This window comes from Microdochium trichocladiopsis, assembly GCF_020744255.1.
Source record: "Microdochium trichocladiopsis strain MPI-CAGE-CH-0230 chromosome Unknown B0I36scaffold_9, whole genome shotgun sequence".
In the NCBI taxonomy this organism is placed as follows: Eukaryota; Fungi; Ascomycota; class Sordariomycetes; order Xylariales; family Microdochiaceae; genus Microdochium; species Microdochium trichocladiopsis.
The window spans coordinates 3,034,645-3,060,487 of NW_025763552.1; the positions used below are offsets into that span (position 1 = coordinate 3,034,645).

Consider the following 25,843-nt stretch of genomic DNA (forward strand, 5'->3'; position numbering starts at 1 on the left):
TCTGATTAGCGATCGGTTCCGCATCGTCGTACTATAGGTCGTCTTCGTAGTACCGGCATTCTGGACTATCGGTGGGTCGTATCTAGTGAAGAATCGGGGTAAATTTGGGGTTAAGAAGTGGACTCAAATCTACTGAGAAAAGGGGCTGGAATGAGACGGATCTACTACGTGCACAGGCCTATCGTAGGATATGACATGTCTAACATGAGAATGAGAGAGACGTCGAGGTGTGCACGGTTGTTACTGCATATGTGGGTATGTGGACCCCTCGAAGTTGACTCAATTAGGGGTGGAATAAGACAGTAGGATGCCTCCGCGCACGGGGTGGGTAAATCCTTACTTCGAAGACCTGATTCACTAACCGCGCTTGCTAACGACAGCTCGCGTAGTCCAATATAATATTCTTAAGTGTGATAGACTGACGGGTCTACTACGGCCAGGACACCAGTAGGAAAGAAGGCTTCTCTAGGCGGCTTTATACTATATATCAAGGAGTGCTTGATGCCTCGCTGGAAGTATCTTCACCAAAACGTGACTTGAGTCCGAGCCTGTCCTACATGACAGGTTGGTTGTGCTATTCGAAGCTCATCGCGATCTCATGCTTGATAGCTTGCTTCCACTCTGGTGGGTACTGCTTAGGCCCTAGCGTGTTACGACACCCTGGGCCCTGCCGTCGACGATATAGGTAGTGGAAGGGGCCCATCGTCTCCTCTGCCCAGTACTGATAAGTCCTGTAACCCTGGCGTAGCTGGTAGTTGGGGTACGGCGCGTGGACGAGCACCCACTCAAGTTGTGGCAGCTTAGCCTCGGCACTGGCGAGCAATGAACCTAGGTCGTGGCTCAGATCATGTTGAGGTACTGGGTTATAGAAGCGAGGGTTAGGGATACTCGTCCAAAAGTATCGCAGGCTGGGGGCTAGGTAGTCCCCTAGATCCGCGAAGTCTGGTGGGATGTATGCTTTGTCGTGATCTCCGGGGTAAGCCCCGACGCCGTCCTTAGGGCGCTCAAAGTATGTCAGCCTCGACATGGGTGCACTGAGCCACTCGAGTTTGATGTTTGCCGCCCGTAGGTTACCTAGCACCCCGCTGTCTCGTTCCTCAAACTGGCCGGCCGCTGTCTTGTATAGCTGGAGCTCGAAGCGGCGTAGTCCGGTCCCGTATGTCCTGATCGCCTCGCCGAGTGGACCGAAGTCCATCCTAGCGCGGGGATACTCGTCGTACGCATCCGCATCCTTAGGATCCACGTCTACGACAAGGCTCCTCAGGTCAGAGCCGAGTTCCCTCAGGACGAGATCGCGGATCACTAGACTACTGCTCTTAGGGTTTCGCGGCGTGCCCGGGAAAGCAGCGGATCTGAGCTCGAGGTGCTGGATATGAGGCGCAATCGGCCAGGGTCGGGATGGTGCCCCTGGGTTAGATGGTGCCGAGCTTCCTCTGCCCCAGCTGAGATACGACGTGTAGCAGCTCACGAGGCCTTGGAACGAAAGAAATGCCGAGACTGCAGCATTGCTCACGGTCCCAATATCGTTCTCCATAGGAGTAAGCTCAAGCGTATGGAGACGCGAGAGGGGAGAAGGTAGTCGTGCCTGCAGGCCTCGATCGGCCGTGCCGAGAGCACGTCCACAGAAGGAGAAGAATCGTGCAAGGAGTGAACCGTGGCTATCTGCAACGACGCGCAACGATGCAAACTCGACCTGGTCTGCTAGGGTGAGTAACCAGATGGCGAGGAGGTCATAGGAGAGTACATAGTGCCCTCGATATCTGGAAACATCGACACTATGGGGCCAGGTTGTTGTGACTTCTCTCGCTTCGACGATCAGGCTGTCGAGAAAGGTACAGAAGCTGGTCGAGTAGGTCTGCTGAATCTGTGACTGGATCGCCGGGTCCTCGAAGGCTTCGAGGAGGCGCGCTACAGGTAAGGGTGTTCCCTTCAGCACCAAGTGACGGACAATCTGGATTTCATCCGGGCGGCGGCGCAGGTAGGTAAATTCCTGGCTAGAGCTGAACTGGTATCCATCGCAGAGAGGATCAGTCTGCGTGAACTGGAGTGTTTGATAGATGAGTGGCTGAGCGACAGTTCGAAAATGAGACGAAACTAAGCAAAGCCGGCTTATCTGTCGCAAGTCCGCACCGCGATCAGCGTTGACCATGCACAGCTGCTCGATAGTGAGCAGAGTGTGAGCGAAGATCCGAAGTAAGAGTTCATCGGGTAATCGTTCGATATGTGCGGATGACTCCGTAGCCACTGAACCATCGGCCTCCATGACAAGAGTTGTTACTTGGGACGAGAGTAAATAAGGTGGAGAAGCGGCGGCATGCTGGATTGCTCCTAGGTTGTGAGAGGGCTGAGATATAGCCGTTTGGACCAGGACCCTCTCTCTGCAGCCAACGAAGCTTTACTGTATCCCCCTCCTTGCCCCCCTGTCCACCCCGCAACCACGCAATCTATAAGCAAGTAAGACATACAAGCAAGTAAGCCACACAAGCAGTTAAGCTGCACAACCAAGTAAGCCACACACCAAGTAGATTGAGTATCTCCTGCTCTATAATAGTGTTACAGGCGACCTCTTTCTACCGTTGCGCCTACCAGGCGAATATAAGCCTTCCCAAGCTATTTATGGCTTAGCCGCTGCTTGGCCAGCCCTGTCATCTGAGTACAGTTCTACTGCCTCTGCCGTCTCTGCTGTCTCTGCCGAACCCTACGAAGCACTTGTTTTTAGGTTATAATCCTGCAACTGATTAAATTACTATTTAAATTCAGCTCGCTCATATTATCCCTCCTACCTCCATACATACTATAACCTCTGCCTCCTGTGTTAGCTACTCTGGACAGCTTATCTTAAGTAAGTATTACACGACTCGGGCAATTACCCCTCGTTTCCAGGCCGCCTCCGTGGCGTCGGGTCAAATCTGCTTTTCCTACTTCATATCCCTGCCCATGCCTGTCTCGGTTATCGTCTGCTAGTGCTCTCGGCCCCTCCTGTCTTCTGTAACTTACCCGGCCCGCTTACATTCTACTGGCTGACTGTAGGTATATAACCCTGCCTATGCACCTCGTACAGCTTATACCATGTCCGCTAAGTTGCATATGGCTTCGCCGCAGCCTTGATAGTCCTGTCTCGAAGCCTCTTACTTCTTCCTATATATTCCCTCAATTCTGGCATTAATTCCACGGCTAGTACAATCATCCTTCGATTTCTGCCCACTCCGCCAGTCGGCCACTCTGCTATACACGCACCCTAGAGCAGCAATGAAGCGGCGCGCCAACCTTCGCCTGTGATTCTGGCATACACCTACCACTCTGCCGTATACCTGCCACTCTGCCAGTCTGCCATTTCTGCCATGGGCGTACCCCAGATCAGCAGTGAAGCGCTGTGGCAACCTTCACCTGTGATTCTACCGTACACCTGCCACTCTGCCACTCTACTACTCTGCCACTCCGCCAGCCCGCCACTTCGTGACCCTATATGTCCAAATAAGCAGCCAGTCTCCCAGAACAAAAAGACCCGGTGGTCAAGCGGTACGACGCTGCTGGCAATTGCCTGGCAGAATCCCCGGTTCAACTCCGGGCCGGGTCACTTGCATGCTTTCAGTTTCATTCTGCTGCCGCCGCGTGAAGCTCGGGGCTTGCTCTCTCTCTTTTGCCTCCTTATACGCCGTCTCCTTATAAGCGGAGTCCTCGGTTCGACTCCGGGTTGTAGCGACGACCGTGCTTTACTCTCTGCTTTATATAACGTGAACTTAAGTTATACAAATAGCGTAATGAAACTTTGATTCTACTATCTCTACTATCCTTCTAAACTACTCTTACTCTATAGTATCTTCTCCCTCAATATCGCTCTTAACTATCCAGTACTGAGCACGCGAGTGTACCCCGAAGCTCTGTAACTGTACAGTGCTATATATATCGTCGGGTACCATGTCAAACTGTATCCCCTTCCAATGCGTCGCTCTCCAGTGCTTACGTATGTTCTTATTGGAGATTGTTAGGAAGCGGCAACCTGTACAGCTAAACCCTCTCAAGATCGGTAAATAGTCCAATGGTAAAGTATTGTCGTCCGGGACCGGAATGCTAAACGGATCGACAAGCGTAGGTTGGAAACAAATTCTGCGAATGTCCTGTAGCTCATCTCCCTTCATACTGTGTCTGCCCCGGAAATGTACAACAGTACCGTTACCTGGTTTAATTCCCAGCCGGCAGAGGAGACAGATAGTAACGTTGCGGGTCGTGTCGATATAAACCAGTTTATCAACCGGTTGAATTGGTGGACGGGTTGGTGGACGGATCATCGCTCGTACTGTCGCTTCAGTCTCAATATTGTCTTCGTTTGTTCCTAGGTCTTGGTCTTGCAAACCCTCCAGCTGAGGGCAGTCCTGCTGCTTACTAACAAGCGGTCGTAGCTCGTCGTACGACGAGCGGGTGTTTGGAGGCATTCGTCGACTCGGTTGATGTAAGAACTCGTGCCAGCGAAAGGACGCCCACTCATAGATGCGGATAAGGGCTGGCTGAAGTTGCGAAGGGAAAGCTCCGTCGAGTCCATATGTAGTTGCGCGCTGAATAGGGCGATGGCTGCTCTGCCAGGCAAAGACGGCATTGATGCTCGCATTCGGGCCAAGGTCGTCATACCGGTTGAATGGCGTAGCAATCTCGATGACGTGCTTCTCGGTAATACCAATAGCGATTTGTCGGTATATCTGAGGATTAACACAGGTATCCCAGCAGACGGATGTCGCCTTCTTAAAGATAGCCGCGAGCTTTGACGCGTCCCAAGGCTTTGATCTGTCTACTCCCGAGCTGAAGAGTAGGGGCGGCGAGACAATATGCCCTGATAACGATCTCTGGCTGGAGACCGGCTCTTTACCAAGCGTTGTAAGGAAAGGACGGATGTAGACAAGGTATCGAAATATAACCCGGCCGACTCGGAGAGGAAGGAAGCGTACAACGTTGAATTCTCGATTGGTTGAACGCTTTGCTTTGTGATGCCGTGTGAGCGTCATGACTGAGCCATTGTGGATGTATAGTCCGCGTTCGCCGAAAGCGCTGTTCTGGTATGTAAGGCTGAAGAGCTCCGATGACCGACCAGTCTGGCCGCTTGTCGTATGGAAACAACCTGCAAGGAACTCGAGCAGCCTCTCTGCTGTCTTCTGGTAGCGGGCGACTGCGGTAGCTTTCCATGTCCCGTGGCTCTCGTCGAACAGTCCGGAATACGGAGTGCAGGCCTGTTTAAGTAGCTGGGCATAGGCGTGGGACAGTTTGTTATGCGGGTGGCTGATGAAACTGAACCCATCTTTCGCATTAACGAGGTCGTCTTTGACTCTCTCAAGATGAACGTCCACCTGGAGACCAAGCATGAGCTGCTCGCAGAGCTCCTCTGCGTGCCCGATGAAGTGCTCTGATAACTGTCGGAAGGTGTCTATAGTGATGGTAAATGAGTCCCCGTATGATACCGTTTGGAGATCGTCGCTCTAGTGGAGAAAGAATGACGGGGTGTCTGTCCTAGCGATCACTCTTCCGTAGTCACGAAGGCTTAGCATCTCGGTCAGGGGCGTTATCGACTTAGTAAGCATATACCTATGCCGTACTGTATCGAGCCGCTCGAATTGCCGATGTCGCGGTCGCCGGGGAATCCCGATATGCTCATATGCTCGAAGAGGTAGGGCATATTCTAGGAAGAGAAGTCGCTGGTTGTAGATCAAGGCTGAAACGAATGGTGTATAAAGCTTTGCTGTGCGAAAGCCTCTGCCGTCTGGGTTGATGCTAAGAATACCACTGAAGTACACGAGATGGGTTGAGCTGGGATAGCCGTCGGCGAAGTCTTCGGTACAGAATGTAATACACAGCTTGAATAGCAATTCGAGAAGCTGGCTCAGTGCTGGGCTGAGGACGATCACTTGATTCTGCAGTGTACTTGCGTCTTGGACCTTGTCTGTTGTCTCGCTTTGTCCGTCGCTGAGCTCCGAGTCGCTGACATCTTCGTCGGAGTGGCCGCTCTTATTATCGTCCTCGTCGTCCTCGTCGTTCTCGCCGTCTTCGTCGTTCTAGTCGTCTTCGTCGTCCCGACGTATCTTAGTGGTATCTCGTTGGGAGTCCGACTTGGTGTCTTGCCGATAGGAGGTAAACGAGCGTTTTCTCGACAGACGTTTGGCTAAGGGTTTTGAGACGGACTGTTTCCGTTCCCTATTACTCGGTGTTGGAGTAGGCCGTTCTTCCTTAGCTGTCGGCCGCAGCTGACGAGCGGGCTTTCCAGCTAGGATCCACCGAAGGAGCTGTTCCTCGTTCCAAGCTTCGTGGGACCAGATAGTACCAAGTAGCTGCTGCTGCTCCGAATTAAATCGGACGGGGAGAAGGTCTTGTCGTTGGAAGCTTGGTAGGCGGTAGGTACGGAAGATGAAGGCGATGAAACGCTGGAAGGTCTTGAGATACTTCCGTCGGCTCGATCTTGCCGATACTAGTGTAAATGGCTTGGGATAGATCTTGTCTGGGTGGAGGCTTCGGAACCAGCAGAGGACTGCACGAGAAGTTTCGTGGGCTGTCTGCTCACAGCGAAAAGTACCCAGTCGACCATAGTAACGAGCCCGGATGTCTTTATCTCGTCTGCTCGAATACTAATGTAGGGAGTGGTTGTAGGATATAGTCCTCTTCCAAGGTGAAGGAGTCTTGTGGGTGGATTGCAGGGTATAGCTGTGAGGGCCTTCAGCACTGCACAGTTGGCGCCCTCGAAGATCTGCTGCCACCATGGCTTGCTCTGAGAGATAGCACTCCGTCTATCGTTTGGGTCTTTCCTTGTCGAATCGTACCCCGAGAAAACAGGTCGTTCGGGCGTCTCGGGGGGGGGGGTTTGTTTTGCTACGCGGCCAGGGACTAGACGACCTGTTTTCCCATCTGCATCGGTTACAGTCCAATATCGTCGATTCGGGCCGCCTCCCCAAGACTGTAGGTAGACATCGTCGTAGAGTAGGCCAATCCGCGGTCGGGTCGCGGTTTGCCCGTCGAGGTGGCTCTGCGAGATATGCCTCGTAAGCTCATGGAAGCTTATTGTCAAGAAGACGCATTTGCGGCAGCTGAAGCCATCGTAGGTCAGGAGATGCGGATGGGGCCTGGATCTAGACGGCGGCAGAGCTGCCTCTGTAGGATTGCGGAAGCCTGAAGAGTAGTGATCGCGTATATGCTCTGGAAGTCCTAAGCGCTCGGCTAGAGGGATACTGTGCTTATTCCACAAGTGTGCAGTAACCTAAGCTCCATGTAGAGAAATCGCGTGTCGACAATCGGGTCTGCGGCAGATCAGGACATTGTATGTTGGATCGGCGTAAAGCTGAAGGTATGTGAAAACGGGGTCGGGATCCTTGTGGCCTTCCGGCGTCGTTGGTGAGTTGGTCGGTACGTGGTTCCGCATCGCATCGTATTACTGCAGGCTGTTCTGCTGCTGTTGGTATTGTGGATTGTCGGTGGATCGTGGGTTACTGGGAAAAGAAGGGAAATCTGGGGTAACGAACTAAGACTAAATCCGCGGAAAAAGGGGTTGGAATGACGCGTACCTCTAATGCGCACAGACGTTTCGTAGGACATGACATGTCTATGAAGAGAATGAGAGAGACTTCACGATATGCAGGGATGCTGTCGGACATGTGGGGCGTGTGGAACCCGGGGATTTAGACTAAATCCCCCGTGGAATAATACAGTAGGCGGGCTTCCCGGCCGGGAATGATGGTCAGGTTTGCAGGAGGATCGCAAGCAAAACACCGAGCGCTCGTCGAGGAAAGACCTGGCGGCTTGGACCGGGAAGAACTCTGCGCCTTATCTTTACAAGGAGGAATGGCTGAAGCTCGAAAAAGAGACGTCGGAACAACTAACCTGCGACGAAGCTACGAATATTCGAACCGCTGTAACACTTACGCCAGAGAGGGCCGATTACCGAGACCGATGGTATTTCAAGGATGCCACACCACCCATGCGTATCGCGAAGCAATGATTCCGCGAGGGTGGCCTGCTCTTGCTCTTTGGGCACCCACGTATTGGCTTTGACACTCCCAACCCGTAAGTCCCGTTTTGATTGTTAAATAGATAGAGGTTATTAACACAAGGTGATCCTCTGTATGGATGGCCCATGTGGAAAATACGCCACAGGCCGTCTCCCGCCAAGGAGGACTGTTATGGGAAGCTGTTTGCTCATCTCCGGAAAACGTTGAAGTCATTCCTGGAGCGCCCGGAAGACTGGCTCGGAAGACGTGGGATGCCGCGGGTCGCGTCAGTGTCAGCGGGGATCGCAGCAGTCATTCCATTGGCTGAAGCACAGCCGAGTCGAGGAGAGTAGCAGGCCGAGGGCGTGGTTCGAAGTCATTGTGAGGAACTGTCGGGGCCGGTGGTCGAGAAGTACGTGAGGGTTTCGATCGAAGAACCAGGTCAGGTCGTCGGCGTTTCGATTGGGCTGCACGAGTGGGCCGCGCAGGACCAAAAGACCAATTAGAAGGCGGAAGTCGTGGCGGCGACACGCTCCCCGCGTCGGCTTTTCCAACCCACCTCCACTCCACTCCTCTCTATTCCCTCGCGCGTCGTTGATATCTCTTCTCGCGTAACTCTTCGCACGACTTCCTCTTTGCGGCGGCCTCGTCGAGCGGGCTCCTTCCGTGCGTTCTGCAAACAGAGTGCCCACCCCACCCTCACGAGCCTTGAATCTTCGCTCGGGCGACGTCACATCTTTCGTCACCTTCTTCACGTCGCCTCCCCCGCCTACCTGCGGACAATGGAAGCTTCCGCAATGCCCTCCACAAGCGCTGGCTTCAAGTTTCTGGCCTTGCCTCTCGAGATTCGCCAGCAGATTTACAGGCTCTGCGTGCCTCAGAATCTCCTGATTGGGAGTGAGTCGGTCGAACGAGAGTTCGCTCGCTTCGAGAACTTTGTGCACTACGACGATAGCAACAAAGAAGTCGTACACGGCCTTGACAACTGCTGCCGGGCTTCCGACGCCGCATGCCCTCCAAGATTCACCAATCCTCGTCGGCGCGCCATTCCTGGCCTTCTTCTCGTCTCCCGCCAGGTCTCTGCAGAGGCGCAGATTGCTATGTACGCCGGAAACACCTTCCAGTTCTTCTTGAATGGCGCTATGGCGGCCCATTCCGGGGACGGCATCGCCAAGTTCTATCCGGAGACGAGAGCCAAAATGCGGAAGCTCATACTCTTCACTGGCGCTCCATTTTGCTACCTCAACTTTCCGAATATTTCGCCACGGTACGACATATGGGATGACGCCTTGAAAAACATTTCGGTCCTCGGCGTCGTCGCCCTGCCGCCACACTATAGCAGAGGCAGGTTTTGGGCGGCCGAGGAGACGAAGCACGTCGAGATGAAAGATATCGTCCACTACCTCTCTGGCGTACTCCCAAGGACCGCCCGGATTGTCGTCGACGCGGACCGGTATGGCGACACGGTGCAGATCTGGGAGGAGGGTCTCCCCGGCCGCTGTCACTTTCAGCGGCTGCGCGCGGGGGACATGGGCTTCGGGAGGGGCTTTTACCCAACGGCCGACTCTGACTCTGACTCGGAGTAACGGCGATGATCTCAACCACTCCGAGGCCCAGAACAGATAACTCTAGACGACGAGGACAGATGGAGGAAAGGGGAACCACCCCTAAGTCGCGTATGGGCTGTGCGATCATGTTGGAGGACTCGGTGGAGAGCTGTCCGTCCTTTGCCGCGACGTACACATGCTCGTCGCCCATCTGGGATGCCACGTCCTCAGTGGCGAAGGTTAGATCGATTGTAGATTCTCCGTCTTTCTATGCTATGAGTCTGAGGAGCAAGCATCCGGTTCGATGTGTCTTGTCCACCGCTTCCAGCTCTAGTGTGGCATAGGACCCCGATAAGCTCGGCCCCACGCCTTGGACGCCCGAGGATTCCGATCACCCGTCAGACAAGACGGTCGACCCAGCGAGCCAGGAGATCGAGTTGACAACCCAGGGTGAGGAGGTTGAATCGGCCAGCTGAAGGACGATCGACCAGGAAACCCTCGGGAGGACCCGGAATTCGACCAAGGGTTCGACGGCAGCAGCCCAGGAACCCGGGCCGAGGGCCTCGGCTTGTTGGGGTTGTACTGTGCGGGTATCTCCAGTATTGAGTTTTGTGAAGAGGAGGATGGCAGTCGTTGTAAGGGAGGAGGCGGTCGTGGGCGGGATCGAAGCAGCGCCCATGCGCATTCTCCCCCAGATTTCGGGCCTGTGGTCGAAACGGGGCCGGCAGTACGCAAAAATGGGGCCCGCTAGCAAGATGCCGGAAGATGACTACCTAAGTTCTAGAAATACTGTACAGTACAGTACAGTACCTGGCTAGTCTTATCTAGGAAAGAAGATACCGGGGCCTAAAAACAGCGTGTCGGCGGCCATTGGCGTCGAACCATGCCTCGATCGCAGCCTGCGAGTCATCCGCCTCCACCTGACCTCTCCCAAAAGGCCGCTCGAACCACTCGGGCCAGAAGCCGCCAAACTCCCAGTCGATGATGGCCCTGGGGTAAGATGCGGGAGAAAGGGATCCGGAGGCCGAGGTCCAAAGCTTTTCTCTAATCCGCGAGGCCGTCTCCCGCCAACACTTTGGGGTCCTTCTGGGCTTCTCCAAGGATCTCCTTCATCCTCACATACAATCCTATGTCCTCTCTTTCCCACCTCCCACCACTCGGGAATACCACTTTCCGCAACTTGTTGACCCAAGGTATCAACGGTTGGTAGTATGGAGTGAAGTTCTCTTCTGCGGATCTGATGAAGTCCCCTTCATGAGATACTTGTCCCTTCTTCTCCTTCGCCAACAATTCCATGCTGATGTAATTCCACTGGTCAAACTCAGGAACAACCCTGCTACGCGGAGACGAAACGGGGTTCTCGTCGGGGTCGGCCGCCAAATCCTTGCTTCTGCTCCGGGAAATGTTCGCATCTGGCACGTTGTAGTGGATGCATATCCAAAAGAGGACCCAAAAGAATGACTCGAGATCGTGCATGAAGGAATGTTGCTCGCCTAGAAGGGCTCCGATTGCCATGAATGCTCTCGTGCCGGTCTTGCCCTTCGCTCCGGATGCGCCTTGACGTTGTTCTCTGACGGCGAGGTCCAGGTCGATCAAGAACGAAGGCCATGAGATGTTGTCGTCGTCCTCGTTGATCATGAGATTGTTGATGGAGATGTCTCTGTGAAGGAAGCCGGCCTTGCGCAAGGATTCGTGTCCTTCAATGCAGCCCTCCAGTGCGGCAAGGAGAGCCGATCGGGAGCTCGCCTTGTAGATGGGTTCTCCGTAGTCCCGAAGAATGACACGCCGATGCACCCGGTTTGGCATTGCGTTGCTGCTAGCCTTCGTTGGAGATGCCGAACAGGATCGCTTGCTGGGGGGCAGCGCGGCGCCAGTTTGACTCGAAGACCGCTTCTTGCCAGCGATGCTGTTGCTGCGGCCCTTCCGCGAAGCGCCAGACATGGTGGTACTCGGTGGAGGCATCGAGCGTTCCGACCGGTAGTTCGTAGCTCTGGTAACATCTAACCCTCCCCGCACGTTGCTTCGAATGTCGTCATCCTTACCGTGAACCCGAACAGTCTCGTGGTGATAGTATCGGGCCATGTTGACGACGCCTTTGCCAGTCGCCTCGCGTAACAGTTCGCCTTCCTCATCGCGTTCCGTATATTGCCACGAATCCTTGATAACAAGTAGTGACTGGGGTTGTCCTTCGCGGTGGGCTTTCCAGCAAGTCGTGGCCCGGCCAGCTATGCAAGGTGCGCGTTTCATCACCCGATCAATGATGAGGCGTTCTGTTGAGCCGTCCCGCTCGATCTCGATAAATCGTTCGTTGTTTGCCGTCATGATTGTCGGATCGAACCCAAGCTCCTCCTCGTTCATCCAGAGAAAGCCGAGGACCGTGGACACAAACTGCAGTCCATCTTTGTTGATGTCGAACTGTTCGGATGCGACCCCCCCAGCCGGTCAAACTCCCATATCCTCATGAGAGATCCGCAAATAGTGAAGCCTAAAACGAACCGACGGGTGTCTTGAGCAGCGAGAACCTCTCTCGCGTACCTCCCAAGATCAAGCCATGCCTTGGACGCTGTGTCGGCCAATGGATTGCTTTTCAGCTCGCCGGGGACGAGGACCCGCGACCAGTGGCATTGAGAATCCTTGTCGGCCTTGGTGTCGTTCACGAAGCCGACGTCCAATTTGCGTTCCCCTGTGGAACCGCGGATTGGCTTGTTGGGTTGTGCCAATGGTCTCCGTCGACATGCCGGGTTTGACCCGTGGTGTTCTGCAAAGGCCGCCAGCTTCTCGCACAAGCCCGCAAACCAGCTCAAGACGTCGTCCTGGTTTGCGTCTTTTGGCCATCCGCTCCAGCCTTCATGGAAGAGCGGATTGCTGCCTCCCTTGCATTCCTTGAAGACGGCCTCGGCCGCTCTCTCAAGACCGGCCACACGTCCGAAATATGTCTCGCAGAAGCGAGGAAGCCCGATGTAGAGAGGACCAAGCTCCAACTTAAGGACTCTGTCCACATCTTTGCGGCCTTCGGAGGAGTTCGCGAAGCTGCTCGTGTTGTGCAGCCAAGGGGTTTGGTGGAGGGATGATGCTGTCGGTCGGGGCGGCGGAGTGGATTCGGTGACGGCGTGGTAGACTTCATTCCAGATAACTGCGTCGTCCGGGTCGTCGGTAAGAGCCGCATTCAGAAGAGGTTTGATGCGGTTGAGGTCGAAGTCGTCGGAGTTGACAGCGGAATTGAGTCTTGAGAGATCGCTCAGGAGATTCTTGCCACTACCGCTGGAACGAAGTAGGCGAGAGATTCGAAGGCTTTGGAGTGCCAGAAGAAGATCAAGGGTGAGATTCTGCAGCTCTGCACAATGGTCAGAAGGGCCACATGGAACGAAGCTGTGCTGTCGTTCTTACCTTCGTGGTCGAGGCTGCCTAGCGAGTCCGGAGTGCAGGGGACGCTCGCGCCTTCGCAGATCAGACTGAATGAAGCGCGGAAGGCATCAAGGCCTTTGCCAATGGGGTTCTCCTTGATGATCTGCGACCGCGCTTGGTCTGCCATGGTCGACGGAACGCGATGGTGAGAAGGACGGGGAAGGCCGAGGGAGGTCGCGCGACGCGACATTTTGGGCGGTGGGGAATTTGCCGCCCAGCCACCGACGCACCCGATTCTCAGCCCCTGCACCGTTAGTCAGCAGCTTCATGGTACAGAAGTGGGCCCCCGACCAACCAATCAACATGCACTATTCACCAGGGACGTCGAGAAGAGCAACGAGAACGCGAAGAGTGATGACTGCACATGCGGGAGTTTGGTATCTGATGTCAACGAGGGAGTGGGTTGTGGTCGAGAAGATAATGGGCGTTCGTGGTTGCGTGGGGGGACGGAGACGCGACGCAGGCAGGCGCGCCGCTATCCAATGGATCCGGCTCGGGCGGATCGGAAAAAGTCCGGCTGGAGATCCTCAACGTCCAGCAGCAATATCGCCGCATAGAATCGCCCAGACACTGCGAGAATTCGGATAATGTTGATGGAAAACTGCTGCTCAGGGAGCTTTGTGCATGTGGGAGTACGGCCCCGTGAAGGTCCAGGTTCGCAAGCGTCAATGGCTCCAGGAGTTGGTCATGGCACGCTTTTCTACTGTCACTCCCAGTTACCAACCACGACGGAAGGGAGGCCGCCTCAAGAGTTACGCGAGGACAGAATGCAGGCTGGGGGCGCAGGGACAGCGTCGTCCGGCTGCCTCTGAGAATCCCGGGTCCTCGCCTCTCCGGCGTTCCCTGTACCGCAGACGGCTGGTGCTTCAGGGGCTTCTCAGTCCAATCCAAGTCTGTGCCATGTCCGGCTGACGCCTCTGCCTAGGAGATGACGAACGGAGGTATGAACTTGATTCAGCTAGACATGTTGCGCAAGACACATTGGGCTGATTTCTGTCAACTATGGGCTGCCTCCACTTGGAACGTCGAGCCCAGACAGCCTTTGCTGGAAGGGCTGTGCTTGTCACCGCTTTGTCTGGCTCCCTGGGTCTTTCCCCATCTCGGCAGGCGTGCCAAGGTTCCACATGGCGCCCATATGTGGTCTTGTCTATGCAGCTTCACAAAGCAGACCCGCGCAGTCTTGCATCGTCAAGGCAGACTCGGCGGAAGCGGATGGAGGGAGTCATGGCAACGGCGAATTACAGGAGCAGAACGATGTGAAAAGGTGACGACAGCCACACTAGCGGCTAGAAACGTGCATGAGGGCTGTCTCCTGTTAGGTTACTTGCAAGGCAGATGAGCTGATTGCCACCTCCTGAGGTTGCATCAGGGGAGACCCCCGAGGTCTTCACTGCCGGTCGTCGTTCCCTCAGGGCGGAGTTCATGCATCTCGGCGCAGTCACAGTCAGTTGCTTCATGTGATGGATGTTCAGCCGTGCCTTTACGCCATCCGTTTGGCCGCTTCTCCTCTCCTGCCCTCACACTTACCCCCTTCCTGCACCCCTGACCCTTCGTCCCTCCGCCCAGTCTCGCCTTCACCGAAGTCTGCTGCTTTTCATGCGTTAGCTAGAATGTCCGAAACGCGTGGTCCCTGTCCTTTCGCTGAGGAGTGAACGAATCCGCACATCCACGGTGGCGACCTGCCTGGGATAGACAGCACTCTGCCTTGTCGTCGCGCCCCAACTGTCCATGGAGGATGAATCAGGAGATCGTCTGCCTCGAGAAGGCAATGCCGATTCGCAGAGTCCTCTCGATGAGGAAACTACTGTGCAGGAAATAGGCACACCCAGCCGACCTCGTGTGACCAATTATCGGCGTCCGGGCGCACACTCGCGCCACCTGTTCCTTCGGCGTCACACATCCCAAGGGTAGGTAGGCCAGGATGCATAGGCCCCGTGAGCAAGGTGATGTGGAAGGAGAGCATTCCCCGAGACAATAGCACGCGAGCGATAGAGGCTATAGGATAGAAGCATAAAGCCTTCGCTACTGTAATCAACATCATACACGGTCGGGATAAACCGGAGCTGCTCCTTAACATCACCATGGGCGCCGAGCATATCCATAAGAACAACCTCACTCATCGCGATGGCAAGCCGGCTTACGTCCTCGCGGAGATGGTTAATCATCCTTCTAGAGATAGGAGCCTCTCCAACTTTCGGCGAGTAATGTTCGCGGATGTTGGAGAGGCGAGAAGAGATAAAGGAGAGCATGTTTAACTTTGCCGCTATTTCCTTATACATGGCACAGTGGAACGGAAGTCCGGCCGTGCTAATTAATCTTAGCTATGATGGTTCTTCAACTGTAGCCAAGTATTAAATTCGGTTATCCTTTTCACTTCGTATTATGGGAAACGGCTCGCTATGAAGAAAGCGCCGATTATGTTAACCCACTTTAAGTAATAGAAACTAACTCGCGCTTTGCGATATTCCAAGGATGAATTGCTAGCAAGCTCCAAATAGGCATAAGATATCCAACCGCTCCAAGAGAGCTTACAGAGGAGGCGGCAATTCTATAGAGAGGGGCGAAGCACGCGACGGCAACTGTCGTATAAACATTTCCACGTAAGTGTATAACGCGTGATGCGAGCCCACCTGGTCTCGAACCTAAGTAATACGTAATGCTTATTCTATACAAGATAATTTTGAAAACTTATAATACAAATGTCACGATCCGGCCTCCGGGGTCAACCGTCGGGCCGGGCTTCGGGGTTGCTGTTCTGCGAAGTAGGTAAAGCTCAAGCAATATCACAACTGGTCGAATGTCGTTCTCTCTCTGGGGTTGTCGTGTCTCTGGGAAGAGATACCAGTCTCGGCAATTGAGTGACTAGTCCAAGTGCGGGTGAGAATGGTACTTAGATTGATCGCTGAAGTGCAAAGGTAATGACTGTCTGTCTAGGAAATCCTCCTGGCTATATGCGCCTTTGTCCTTCATCGTATGCTTGTAGCGCCGACAGCCTTCTGTCGCAAGGCCGACACATGAGTGTTGGCCTCCCTGCCTGATGACTAAGGTCCTTGCTTACATAATTGTCCCGTGACCCTTCGCAGTCCTGCCCTTGTCCATGGCCCGATGCTGCGGCCTTGTTTGTCCTGCCTCGCAGCCCAAACAACCCCCTGTTGGTCCGAGTCGTCACATTATCCCCTTCCTCCCCTGGCGCTGCCCTCAGCAACACAAAGAGGTTCGTCCTTTCTGGCCCACGCAACCTGGCCATTTCCTTCCTTCTTTAACTAACCATGTCCACCCAAGGTCCCGTCCGAAACCCGCGTTCTCGACATCGCCAGAGCTTCATTTCCGAGCGTTCTGCCTGTGCTCAGTTCTCTCGAAGATCCAGCCATGCCGTGCACTCGGTGCTTTCGTGCTGGTTCAGGTATGTCTTGTCGTATGGCGGCGGACTCCAACCGTTGCGAGCGGTGTATCCGTGACAAGAAGCAGTGCGATGGCGTTGCCGTTGCTTCTTCGCTGTCTCGTGTTCTCCAGACTCAGCGTGAGTTGGAGAAGGACGAAGATGCGGCGGGGAAGAAATTTTCGCTCTCCAGGAGGAGATGAACCGTCTCCAACAGAATCTGGGTTTATCGTTGGCCCGTCTTCGCCGTATCCGGACCCTGAAAAGGAACGCGGAGTCCCGTGGCAAAGAGCTATTTCAGCGGGGGATGATAGAGCCGGATCGTGAGGACGGGATTCTCCCCGCACTCGACGCCCACGAGCTGGAGCTGACTTCCGAGTTGGTGTCGATGGAGGTCCCTCCTGATTTTGACTAGTCGACTGCCGGGGTCGATCCTTTCGTTGAAATTCCTTCAGCATCTGCTGACATCCCTTCAAGCTTGCCATAGGTGTTACTGCGCTGCCGTTTGCTGCCAAGCGCACTACGACAACGGTAACGATAGTCAATCGCCGTCCAAGCAACAGAAGCAGCATAGTTAACGCTACCTATCTTGCCGAGCAGCAGCGGCTCCGACGTCCGATGTATGGGTGAGCAGCGAAAGCGCAGCCGCGACGGCACGCAGGACAGGATCCATCTTCTTTAGCGGCGGTAGCGACGACTATTGACCCTCGACGCAAGGAAACCTGGCCGGAAAGGCGCCAGTGACGGCCGCGGGGCGAGACGCGGGCTGCTCATTGCCCACGCTAACGTCTCCGTACTTCTCCGGTGACTCCATGGTATCGTTGGCAGCAGGAGCAGCAGCGACGTCGACTGGCGCAGGGAGCACGGTGCGGGGGCCAGAGACGGCGAATATTTGGGTAGCCCCTCCATTATTAGCGAAGGCATCGTGAGGGGCGAGGCGACGGTAACGTATTGGTCTCGCTGCTGTTGCTGCTGTTGCTGGAACTGGTGATTACGGTAAGCGAAAAGCTCCCGCTCCACGACAAGATGTGAAGGTGGAAAGAAAAGGACGCAAATGAGTTCATCGAAGCTAAAACATAGAGTTGGAAAATCGAGCTAGCCTTGGACGTAAAAGGTCGGGGTTGTTTTGGTCATGCGAGCAACATTGACGGTGATATTATATGCAGTGTCGATCCGTACGGCTCCGATCGGAATAGAGGTCTGGGATAGCACGTATCTGCCACCCGACTTCCTAACACTGAGCCATTGTATCACCAAGCTATATACTCTTGCTAGATCTACAGGAAGGTGCTACAATGTTCCTATTGAGCATGGATCGAGGACAGGTCCCTCCAGCAGGCATGCCGCAAACGGAGCTCCATGGTCATAGTCTGGAATGCTGTTGAGGAAGGGTGAATCACATGATGCCTGCCCCAGAATGATTTCTTCCTACCTGTCAGATCTTCGATCATCATCTTCGGGATCTTATCATGGTACTTCTTCAAGATCCTTCCGTTGAAACCCTTCTCGGTCCAACACATTGTCAGGTAGTGTGGCCCCCTGGATCTCACTACTTTCAACCCTCAACATTCCGGTAGGGGGCTTCGGGCTTGCCTCCAAGCTTCCTTCGAAATCGACCTCCTCTGGATCTTTCCCTGCCCCGACCTCCCGCATCATTCTCAGAACGGGGCGTACACGCTTGGTCTTCAAGAGACCGGGACAGCTATCGATGAGAGCTGTATTCCAGTCGAACATAGTGGCATCCTGCAGTTTGTCGCTGTACGTGAAGCCACGCACTAGTTCAGAGAGTCTTGGATAGTTCTTGAAGACTTTGGCAAGTTTGTTGTTTCGCCATTCTTTCTCCTTGATGACTTCCGTCGGCACCAGGACCGTGTGTATCTTTTTCTTTTCAACAAGGTTCAGAAATTCCCATGCCGAATACATGTCGACAGCAACGTTGAACTGATTGGTCAAGATGTTGAGATTGCCGTAAATGTAGCAAGCCATAGCTGTGGCGCTCTCCATGGGCAGATCGTTCTCAACCCACTTGAGAGCTTCGGTGAAGGGTCCGCCTATGGCCGCGCGCGGGCCTGTATCCTTTCTATGAAGCAGAGCGTAGACTAGTGGGAGAGCTTTCCTCAGCTTACTTTTCTCGGCTGTAGTTCGTTTCTCTTCACGCAGAGCGTTTTCCTCCTCTATGAGCTGATCAAATGAGAGGACGATGTCGGCCTGATTGGAAGCTCGTCGTTTGTCATCTTTCACCTGAATGTAGTCGTTCCACACGCCGAGTATGAGCCCTTCGCGCTCTTCGCCATCGTTTGACTTCAAGGCATTGTCGAGCCGCTTCTTCAGAGCCTCATCTTCTCGAAATGCCCATGTGTAATCATGTTTGTGGCCCTGGTGTCTCATTCCTGGTGATATTTTCTTCATTGAATCTTCGTCCGTGTAGAACTGGTAGCGATCTCGAGGTATGTCGAGATCGTCCAGAAGGGTCGTCCAATAGTGCGCAATGAGCCTGATATAGGTACTTGCAATGGACTTAAAATGGCTGCCATCGGCCTCAAAAAGTCGGTCTGGCTTGCTGAACCACTCCTCCGCGATCTCTTGCTTGATTTCCGTAACCCATTTCGGCTTTTCTGTAAACGGTGTCAACATGCGTCTTATGACTTCGTTGTTATCGACCTCTCCGTTCGGTCGCTTAGTGTACTCTGAAACGGCGTTGTACACTTCAGGGTAATGACTACCATAGCACTTAACAGTGAGGTCGACAGGCCTAGGCGAGAGAATGACACAAACACGTCGACGTGGGTTGCGCCGAATGATGGAGAGAACCATAAACCAGTTATCAGGGTCGGGACAGTCAACAAAGACCAGAAACTTCTTTTGCGACTTCTTGGAGTGCTCTATCTGATTTGAAGCCATGACTACTGATTTCGGAAGAGGCCGCACGATACTGGTAGGTCCTAGTTTTGCTGGGCGGTTACTGAAATGCAAGTACACCTGGCGTTTAAGCTGGCCTTATATGTACTGAAACGTCGTAGGCGTGAGTGTTTGTTAGAGTTACTTTATTCTAATAGGCGTCCCTTGCCGGTGATAGGTCTAACAATCCAATTACCTAGAATCTACATGATCGGCCACCTTCCCTCGGCATACTTGAAAGACATTCCACAAACAATAGACTTGACGTTGCATCACAAACAGAGCTAGACAGGGGTGCTTTGGGCAAGATAACAATGCAGAAGCTTTTGCAAATATACGTGGAATTCCCAAGGTTAGATGGGAATGCGGCTTGGTTGCAGATAACTCAGGTTAGTCAAACGAGGAGACGGTGACCCCTTCCCCAGCGCATCATTTTAAGCATTTCTTAAACGTGTAGAGGCGAATGCGGTCCCGTGTAACTGGCAGAGACTATAGAAACAAACAAATCCCCCAGGCTCCTCACTCAGCCATGAGCCATGATGTTGCTAGTTGCTGTCACCAGGTGATGCTTGATTTTTGCGTATTACCAAGCAAATGCACTGGGTCGTGACTTATCTAACATGGGCCTGCCATTGTCCTACAGTTTGACTCGTGTTCGCTAAAAACGATTGAACTTAATAAGCCTGACCCCACCAAGAACACAAGAAATGCACATCACACGCATCGTGGGCACAATCGTCTCGTTACTGATTCTGGGTCGCCTATGGCTAATGTACCGTGGAACAGACGGGGTTACACTCCTTTCGGCTAGTGAGTCGGACGTATGAAGGACAGATCTTGCAACCCTCGGATTTGTGCGTCGAGCCGGTAAAGATGGACATATCAGGCTCTCGTCAACCTTCAAATACACACAAAGCTGTGTCCAGCTTTCTCGCGATCTACCCGTCGACAGAAGGAATGTCACGAGGGTTGCCCTACGGCTCGTCGCGGAGTCCATCGAGGCAAGGCTAGATCAACCCGGATCTCTGCAGATAGAGCCGTGCGATGCGATTCTCCTACCATTCGAAAATGCATACCCACGATCAGCCAAAGATGAAGACCTGGCATTCGGTATGGCCGCGTCTTTGGTTCGTCTAAGTCAGAGCGTCGACTCGATTGCTCATTGGACCTCTGACCGGGGCACACTCCTCGTCGTGGTGATCGAAGACTACATCGGGCATGAGGACGAAGTCGCCGACCTGCTTGTACAGTTTCACAGCCTCAAGATCAACGCCATCTTCATACCGCCCATCGCCAGCAACCATTCCATGTCTCAATCACATTTTGCAGTTCTCAGCAAGATGCTCGCCGAAAGCGGGCCAGAGACAAAGTGGTTCGCTCTGCTTGACGACGACACGTTCTTTCCGCACCTGGAGCCTTTATCCACGGCACTCAGCTCTCTTGATCACGAAAACAAAGACCTTTATGTTGGCGGGCTGACGGAGGACTGGGGCTCTCTCACGCGATTCGGTCTCATGGCTTATGGCGGTGCTGGCGTATATCTCTCTGCACATCTGGCCAGGAAGATCGGGAACCTGGACCAGCTCCTCCAGTGCATCGAGGAGTCCCCGCCTCAGTTGGGAGACATAATCATCCGTGACTGTGTCTACCGCCACAGTAGGGCGCGTCTGACCGTGCTGCCAGATCTGTAAGTCCTTCCACCCCAACATTGATGTCTTGTGACAAGAGTCTAACCTCTTCGATAAGGATATCAACATGATTTGCTGGGCGACCTGCGCGGCTTCTTCGAATCTGGCGTTGAGCCTTTGAACTTGCACCACTGGAAAAGCTGGTACAGCGAACCTGTAGTTTCCATGGCGCAGGCGACGAACTTTTGCGGGTAATTCATTCTCGTGAAGCACCGGGGTCCCAGCAACGTGTATGCTGACTAGGCGAGCTTGTGCCACAGGAACTGCTTCCTTCAACGATTCATCTTTGGCAACGATACTGTCCTTAGTAATGGCTACTCGATCACCGTGTACCCAAAGGGTGTGGATTCGCTTGATCTGAACAAGATAGAGCGAACATGAGGCAACGTCTATGCAGGCAAGGACCCGAAGTACGAGTACAGCATGGGGCCGCTGCGCGACAGGGTGCCCGACAGTGATCACAAAACGTACTACCTCAAGTACACGGAAGTCAGGGCAGATCTCATGAGACAGCTGTATGTGTGGAAAGGAGTTGAAGACCGTGGGGTGCCTGACGAAGTTGTCGAGCTGGTTTGGAGGAGATGACTCAACGCCAGGGTCATATCCTGCTCCGGAAATGGCAGAATGTCATGTCGGGTAGGATTTTGTTCGGTTACAAGGCCTCAGAGGAAGCACATGTACCTCGAAAACTATCTGACAGTCACAGAAATATGGCGATCAGCAGGCAAGAAGGCAAAGCGTGGAAGCATGAATCACTATGCCGACATTGACAGACTACTCGTCCTCCTCGCTGTTCCTCCTTCTGATGACCGCAGAGCTGAGTCCTTTGGGACTCGTTATGCATGCCTGGACACGGTATGGCGCGAGGACGATGTACACCGGGAACTGAGTCCTAGAATCAAGACGGGAATCAAGACGGGGAAGGCAACCTCGAGTTTTACCAGCAGAAATCTATCAAGAGATAGGCAGCCGTCCAGCAGTCGGCGCGTACGTGTGCAGCCCCCTTGTGCGTGCGCCGAGTCTGCCTGCTAGGCTCGACACAATCCCCCGAAATTGGTGAAAAGGAGCTGGGCGGCCGCACCGCCCTGAGGCTCGTGCTCTGTAAGAACCCCGACGATGACCTCTCGAGAGGGCCATGCAATGAACGTGTGACCAGTGATGATCGCTTTGGTTTCTAATCGAGTACGGGGCGGGGACATTCATTCGGCTGCTGGCAAGCGCGTTGCATGGCAACCATTAAAGATGGCACAGCTGCTTTGGCCCGGCGCACATTGTCAGCGACGGCACCCTCAAAAATTTTACATTCAGCGACCCGGAGCTCGGGCAGACCGGTGCTGCAACGGGTTTAAAAAGCGAGCCGAGTCCTAGGCGGCCGAGCATTATGGTGCGATATAGCAAACACGCTGCAGTAGCTACGCGAATGGGCTTTGCGTGACTGCGCATCGGAGTCACAGGGCATGGGTCGCACAGCGGTCGTAAGGCGGCACGTTGGAACAAATGAAACCTCCCTCGGATGCCGGACTGGGCTGTCGCCACGAGCCCGCCACAGCGCAGCGACCGCGGCGGCCCATGGCTTCCTTCGGTTCTTGCTTACCGGCTCAACATGTAAGTTGGTCGAGGCAGTGTCGCCCGGCGGGTCGGTCGCCAGGGTGCAATCGCGGTCTGGGTCATGAGCCATGCACAGCACTTGGTTGGCGCTGCCCAGACTGTCGATGCTTTGTTTGAGAATGCAAAGAGTGCGTGCAAAAAGAACTCCCAGGAAAGTCATCATATCATCGGCTCAGAGGAATGCAGCCTCGTATTGAAAATTACGGTTCATTGTCGGCTTCAGGTGGCCATAATGAAACTGCCCGTCTGCTCTGAGGGCTTGGCCTCGGACTGGTCCTGGGGCCCCCTGGTGAAGGTCTGATTGTGCGCCTCATGCTTGCCCTCTTTTGAGCTTGCGCGGTGGCAATGACCCTGGAAGTGTCCTGACATGCAAAGGCCACCTACCCGCTACTCGCGAATGTTCGTTGCAGGCGGGGATACTCAGCTCCTGCTTGCCGTCATGCTTGCGTCCGCTGAAGGCAGCCAAACCTCCCTCCAGCCATGTTTGGTGAGTCTGTGCGGCCACCTGGCGAAGCCTCGGGCCGCCACAATGCGGTCAGCTACCCCTTGAATTATCAGGACAAGCGTCCCTGCGATGCTTCGGCTCCTTCATGCTGGCTAATAAGCAGAGCACCCCGGGGGGACATATCTCCAGGAGAGCGGGAGCACTTGCAGTGCGAGCTCCACGGGTGACTAGGTGGCGTTATGTGGTGCAAAGGGGTTGAAGGGGGCCCACTTTGAGGGGCTGCCAGGCACCCAGCGTCGCTGGCTGTCAGGCATCCGCCGTCAATGCACCTTGTCACTAGGTGCTCAAGACCGCACTTTCCCCGGCAGCCATCACCAGGCCATCGCTCTTTTCTCCATCATCAACATCAACCCCGATCTGCTTCACGGGTGCACAAGCCAGCACCGAGGTAAGCGTACCATTCGAGACCGCCTCCAGCACCTGCCAATACACCAGACAGGGCGATTCTGAATCGTTGAGTCTGCATTCGTCTGCTGACTCCGCCAGCACCTCTTCTTTCTTAGTGGACAGAGACCAAGCCAAACATGCTTCGTCTACAAAGTCTCTGGGCAGAGGCAGTCGCCATCTCACCAAGTGGCAAGGAAGACCCGCCAGAAGAACGTACACATGGACGAGTTGTTTTCCCAACTTGGCCCTGAGGCCGGCTCCCACGATTGCAGCCGTCACACCCGTCACCTGAATGATTGACGCCAAGCAAAAGCGCAAGGTCTAATCGGCGCGTCCGCAGGTCTCATGATCAACGCAGCGATGCACGAGAACCAGCTCTGCGTCCCGGCAGCCTAGGAGGACTGGGATACAGATACCAAGGATCTCTTGCAAGAGCTCTGTGAAGGCGTTATCCACTACATCTTGTCGCTCGACGAGCGCTTCCGCTTCGAGCACAAAGTCGTCTTCGCCGCAGTCAACATTGCTCTCCGTGCCATCCTCAAACCTGAAAAATGGGCCATTTTTGAGCCGACCAGGGAGGTGCTCTACGCGAAGGTCGGCAGCGCATGTCTTGACATGGCACTCGGCCTCACTGCAGTCCACAGAGCCATCGTTGAGGCGATGCTGGAGACCGCAGTCATGGATACAGATCGCCAGCTCTCCATGGACAGCATTCTCAGCACACGGGCGAGCATCCTGCACCGCATTGGCCACTGCGTCAACGGCTCAACCCCAATCCACTTCCTCGACTTTGTGTATCCTCCCGATTCGCGCACCCCCTTGGAGCAATACATACGCTTCGAAGTCTTGCGTGTCCTCCGGGCTGCACTGGTGGAGCCGTCTTTCTTCTCTTGCTCTGCGAGCCAGATGGTGGCTGCGGCAGTCTCTGCAACGTGGCGTCGTCGGTTCGGAATCCCCTGGGCGGAGCCGCTCGATTCCCTTCCTGGTCACCATTACGAAGAAATCAAGTGGATAGCGGACCTTCTGTAATGTCGCAAGTGAGTTGCGGGGTGCGGTGATTCCCGGCTCATACTCTCTACAAGAATGTCTTATGTGTATGGGAAGGACGTTCGTAAAACAATGTCAAGGGTACCCATAGATTTCTTGCCCTACGGAACCTCCTCGCCGCGGTCTGGGAAGGTGAGACATAGTGTCTGGCAGTGTAGGTGCGGGCCATTCGTAGGCGAATCGACATTTGTATGTACATAAAGCTGGTCAATGTATCTCTCGTTTAGTTACACTTCCTGTCAAGAATTTGCCCGAACCTTGCTTGTCTCAGCCAGCAATATGTGTGACCTGATCTAGCGAGACGAAGGTTAGCTAATTGCCTCCCCTACCATCTGGCGGCAAGGAGTAAGCCGCTACCAGGCGCTCTTCCCACTTGGTATGTAATACAACTTCCTACATATTGTTGCCCCTCTGTTCATGCAAGTTTAAGTCCGCGTCGAACCACGTCCTCTCCTGCAGCAGGGACGCGGAGCGGCGTTCCGCCTGGTGCGCTGTGGCCGATGTCCCACCCCGAACAAGCCGTAGATAATTGTTTTTTTGTTTTTCTTTTGGGCCGAAGACGACGGCCCACAAGCCCAGCCAGTCCGACGTGCTGAGCTTGTGGGATGCCCCGTGACCGAATACCGAGGGAGCTCACCGCTGTTGTGGTGGAGTCCTGTTTCAGCACTGGGGCGGGGGCGGCTCTGTCGCATGTGTACAACATCCACCATGTCCTGCCAGCTCCTCCTCCCTAAAGTGGCAAGTGGGGTGGGGCAACGCGGCTCAACATTCGTCAGGTCTTTGATAGGCCATCGCGTAGCACGCATCGTGCACGATTATGCCAAGCCCAATCGGAAGGATGATGATCATGATGGCACGTCTTTATTTCTAAGGTTTTTCGAACCTGTCTGCCATTTTTCTCGGTGCTATTACGTATCTGGCCCAGGTCCCCGTTGATCCCGTTAGAAAGCGAACGGACGCCAAGCCAATTGTTTGTTTACGTTCTGTCGGCTAGACCCCAGCATCTGACTCCACCCTTCGTCTCGCCCAGCTGGAGCGGTTTGTTTGTAGTACAGTAATCTTAAATGCGGTGTTGGGGTGGTTGGGACCGCTACTCACGCGACTTTAGGCACGGCTGTGGAGAAATTTCCACGCCCGTGGAAAAGCTGCCACGCCTGTGGAGAAAATTCCACGCCCGTGGAAAAGCTTCCACGCTCGTGGAAAACTTCCCCAGCGCCCCGCATTTCGCGAACCCCCTTTTGGCCAAAGCGACGTCTCTCAATCATCTTTGCGTCTTCATTCTCCGTGTTATCACTGCCTATGGAGGCTATGAAGTATTTTGCCCTGGGCCGGGCTAAGATCGACTATAAAAGTGACGGCGCCCCACCATGCGGTTGGACATTTCCTTCATTCGAAGATTTAGAACGGATCGTGTCAGTGTT

At 54.3% G+C, this 25,843-nt stretch overlaps 10 protein-coding genes and 1 non-coding gene across 11 annotated transcripts; 3 read left to right on the top strand and 8 right to left on the bottom strand.

Moving 5' to 3' along the window:
* Positions 1-265: 265 nt before the first annotated feature.
* B0I36DRAFT_333008 (uncharacterized protein) lies at positions 266-2,350 on the bottom strand. Its single transcript, XM_046155164.1, has one exon. It carries the CDS (start codon positions 2,261-2,263, stop codon positions 575-577), a length of 1,689 nt encoding a protein of 562 aa, XP_046008848.1. The 5' UTR covers positions 2,264-2,350; the 3' UTR covers positions 266-574.
* A 1,152-nt stretch (positions 2,351-3,502) lies between these two features.
* Positions 3,503-3,577, top strand: B0I36DRAFT_t150. The gene has a single exon. It is a non-coding gene; the product is annotated as a tRNA-Cys (tRNA).
* A 177-nt stretch (positions 3,578-3,754) lies between these two features.
* On the bottom strand, positions 3,755-4,946 carry B0I36DRAFT_333010 (uncharacterized protein; the record flags this gene model as incomplete). Its single annotated transcript, XM_046155165.1, has 1 exon — positions 3,755-4,946. A coding segment is annotated over one exon (883 nt), but the record flags the coding sequence as incomplete, so codon positions are not given.
* A 9-nt stretch (positions 4,947-4,955) lies between these two features.
* Positions 4,956-5,417, bottom strand: B0I36DRAFT_226360 (uncharacterized protein; the record flags this gene model as incomplete). The annotated part of the gene is made up of 1 exon (XM_046149084.1): positions 4,956-5,417. A coding segment is annotated over one exon (462 nt), but the record flags the coding sequence as incomplete, so codon positions are not given.
* Positions 5,418-5,911: 494 nt separating this feature from the next.
* On the bottom strand, positions 5,912-6,733 carry B0I36DRAFT_333012 (uncharacterized protein). The gene is given in 3 exon segments (XM_046155166.1): positions 5,912-5,958; positions 5,974-6,533; positions 6,554-6,733. The coding sequence occupies 2 exon segments, from the start codon at positions 6,563-6,565 to the stop codon at positions 6,039-6,041; spliced, it is 507 nt and encodes a 168-aa protein (XP_046008851.1). The 5' UTR covers positions 6,566-6,733; the 3' UTR covers positions 5,912-5,958; positions 5,974-6,038.
* Positions 6,734-6,850: 117 nt separating this feature from the next.
* B0I36DRAFT_216682 (uncharacterized protein) lies at positions 6,851-7,231 on the bottom strand (the record flags this gene model as incomplete). The annotated part of the gene is made up of 1 exon (XM_046148976.1): positions 6,851-7,231. A coding segment is annotated over one exon (381 nt), but the record flags the coding sequence as incomplete, so codon positions are not given.
* Positions 7,232-8,755: 1,524 nt separating this feature from the next.
* B0I36DRAFT_251094 (uncharacterized protein) lies at positions 8,756-9,544 on the top strand (the record flags this gene model as incomplete). Its single annotated transcript, XM_046150590.1, has 1 exon — positions 8,756-9,544. The coding sequence occupies one exon, from the start codon at positions 8,756-8,758 to the stop codon at positions 9,542-9,544; it is 789 nt and encodes a 262-aa protein (XP_046008853.1).
* Positions 9,545-10,549: 1,005 nt separating this feature from the next.
* B0I36DRAFT_417596 (uncharacterized protein) lies at positions 10,550-13,049 on the bottom strand (the record flags this gene model as incomplete). Its single annotated transcript, XM_046162121.1, is given in 3 exon segments — positions 10,550-11,904; positions 11,922-12,839; positions 12,893-13,049. 3 exon segments carry the CDS (start codon positions 13,035-13,037, stop codon positions 10,550-10,552), a joined length of 2,418 nt encoding a protein of 805 aa, XP_046008854.1. The 5' UTR covers positions 13,038-13,049.
* A 3,033-nt stretch (positions 13,050-16,082) lies between these two features.
* On the bottom strand, positions 16,083-16,911 carry B0I36DRAFT_333027 (uncharacterized protein). The gene is made up of 2 exons (XM_046155167.1): positions 16,193-16,911; positions 16,083-16,124 (listed from the first exon to the last, which is right to left on the bottom strand). Exon 1 carries the CDS (start codon positions 16,859-16,861, stop codon positions 16,310-16,312), a length of 552 nt encoding a protein of 183 aa, XP_046008855.1. The 5' UTR covers positions 16,862-16,911; the 3' UTR covers positions 16,083-16,124; positions 16,193-16,309.
* An 845-nt stretch (positions 16,912-17,756) lies between these two features.
* Positions 17,757-19,190, bottom strand: B0I36DRAFT_367166 (uncharacterized protein; the record flags this gene model as incomplete). Its single annotated transcript, XM_046159415.1, has 1 exon — positions 17,757-19,190. One exon carries the CDS (start codon positions 19,188-19,190, stop codon positions 17,757-17,759), a length of 1,434 nt encoding a protein of 477 aa, XP_046008856.1.
* A 1,109-nt stretch (positions 19,191-20,299) lies between these two features.
* B0I36DRAFT_387570 (uncharacterized protein) lies at positions 20,300-24,676 on the top strand (the record flags this gene model as incomplete). The annotated part of the gene is made up of 5 exons (XM_046161190.1): positions 20,300-20,874; positions 21,136-21,215; positions 21,273-21,390; positions 21,535-21,862; positions 23,772-24,676. The coding sequence occupies 5 exons, from the start codon at positions 20,300-20,302 to the stop codon at positions 24,402-24,404; spliced, it is 1,734 nt and encodes a 577-aa protein (XP_046008857.1). The 3' UTR covers positions 24,405-24,676.
* Between the last annotated feature and the right edge of the window lie 1,167 nt (positions 24,677-25,843).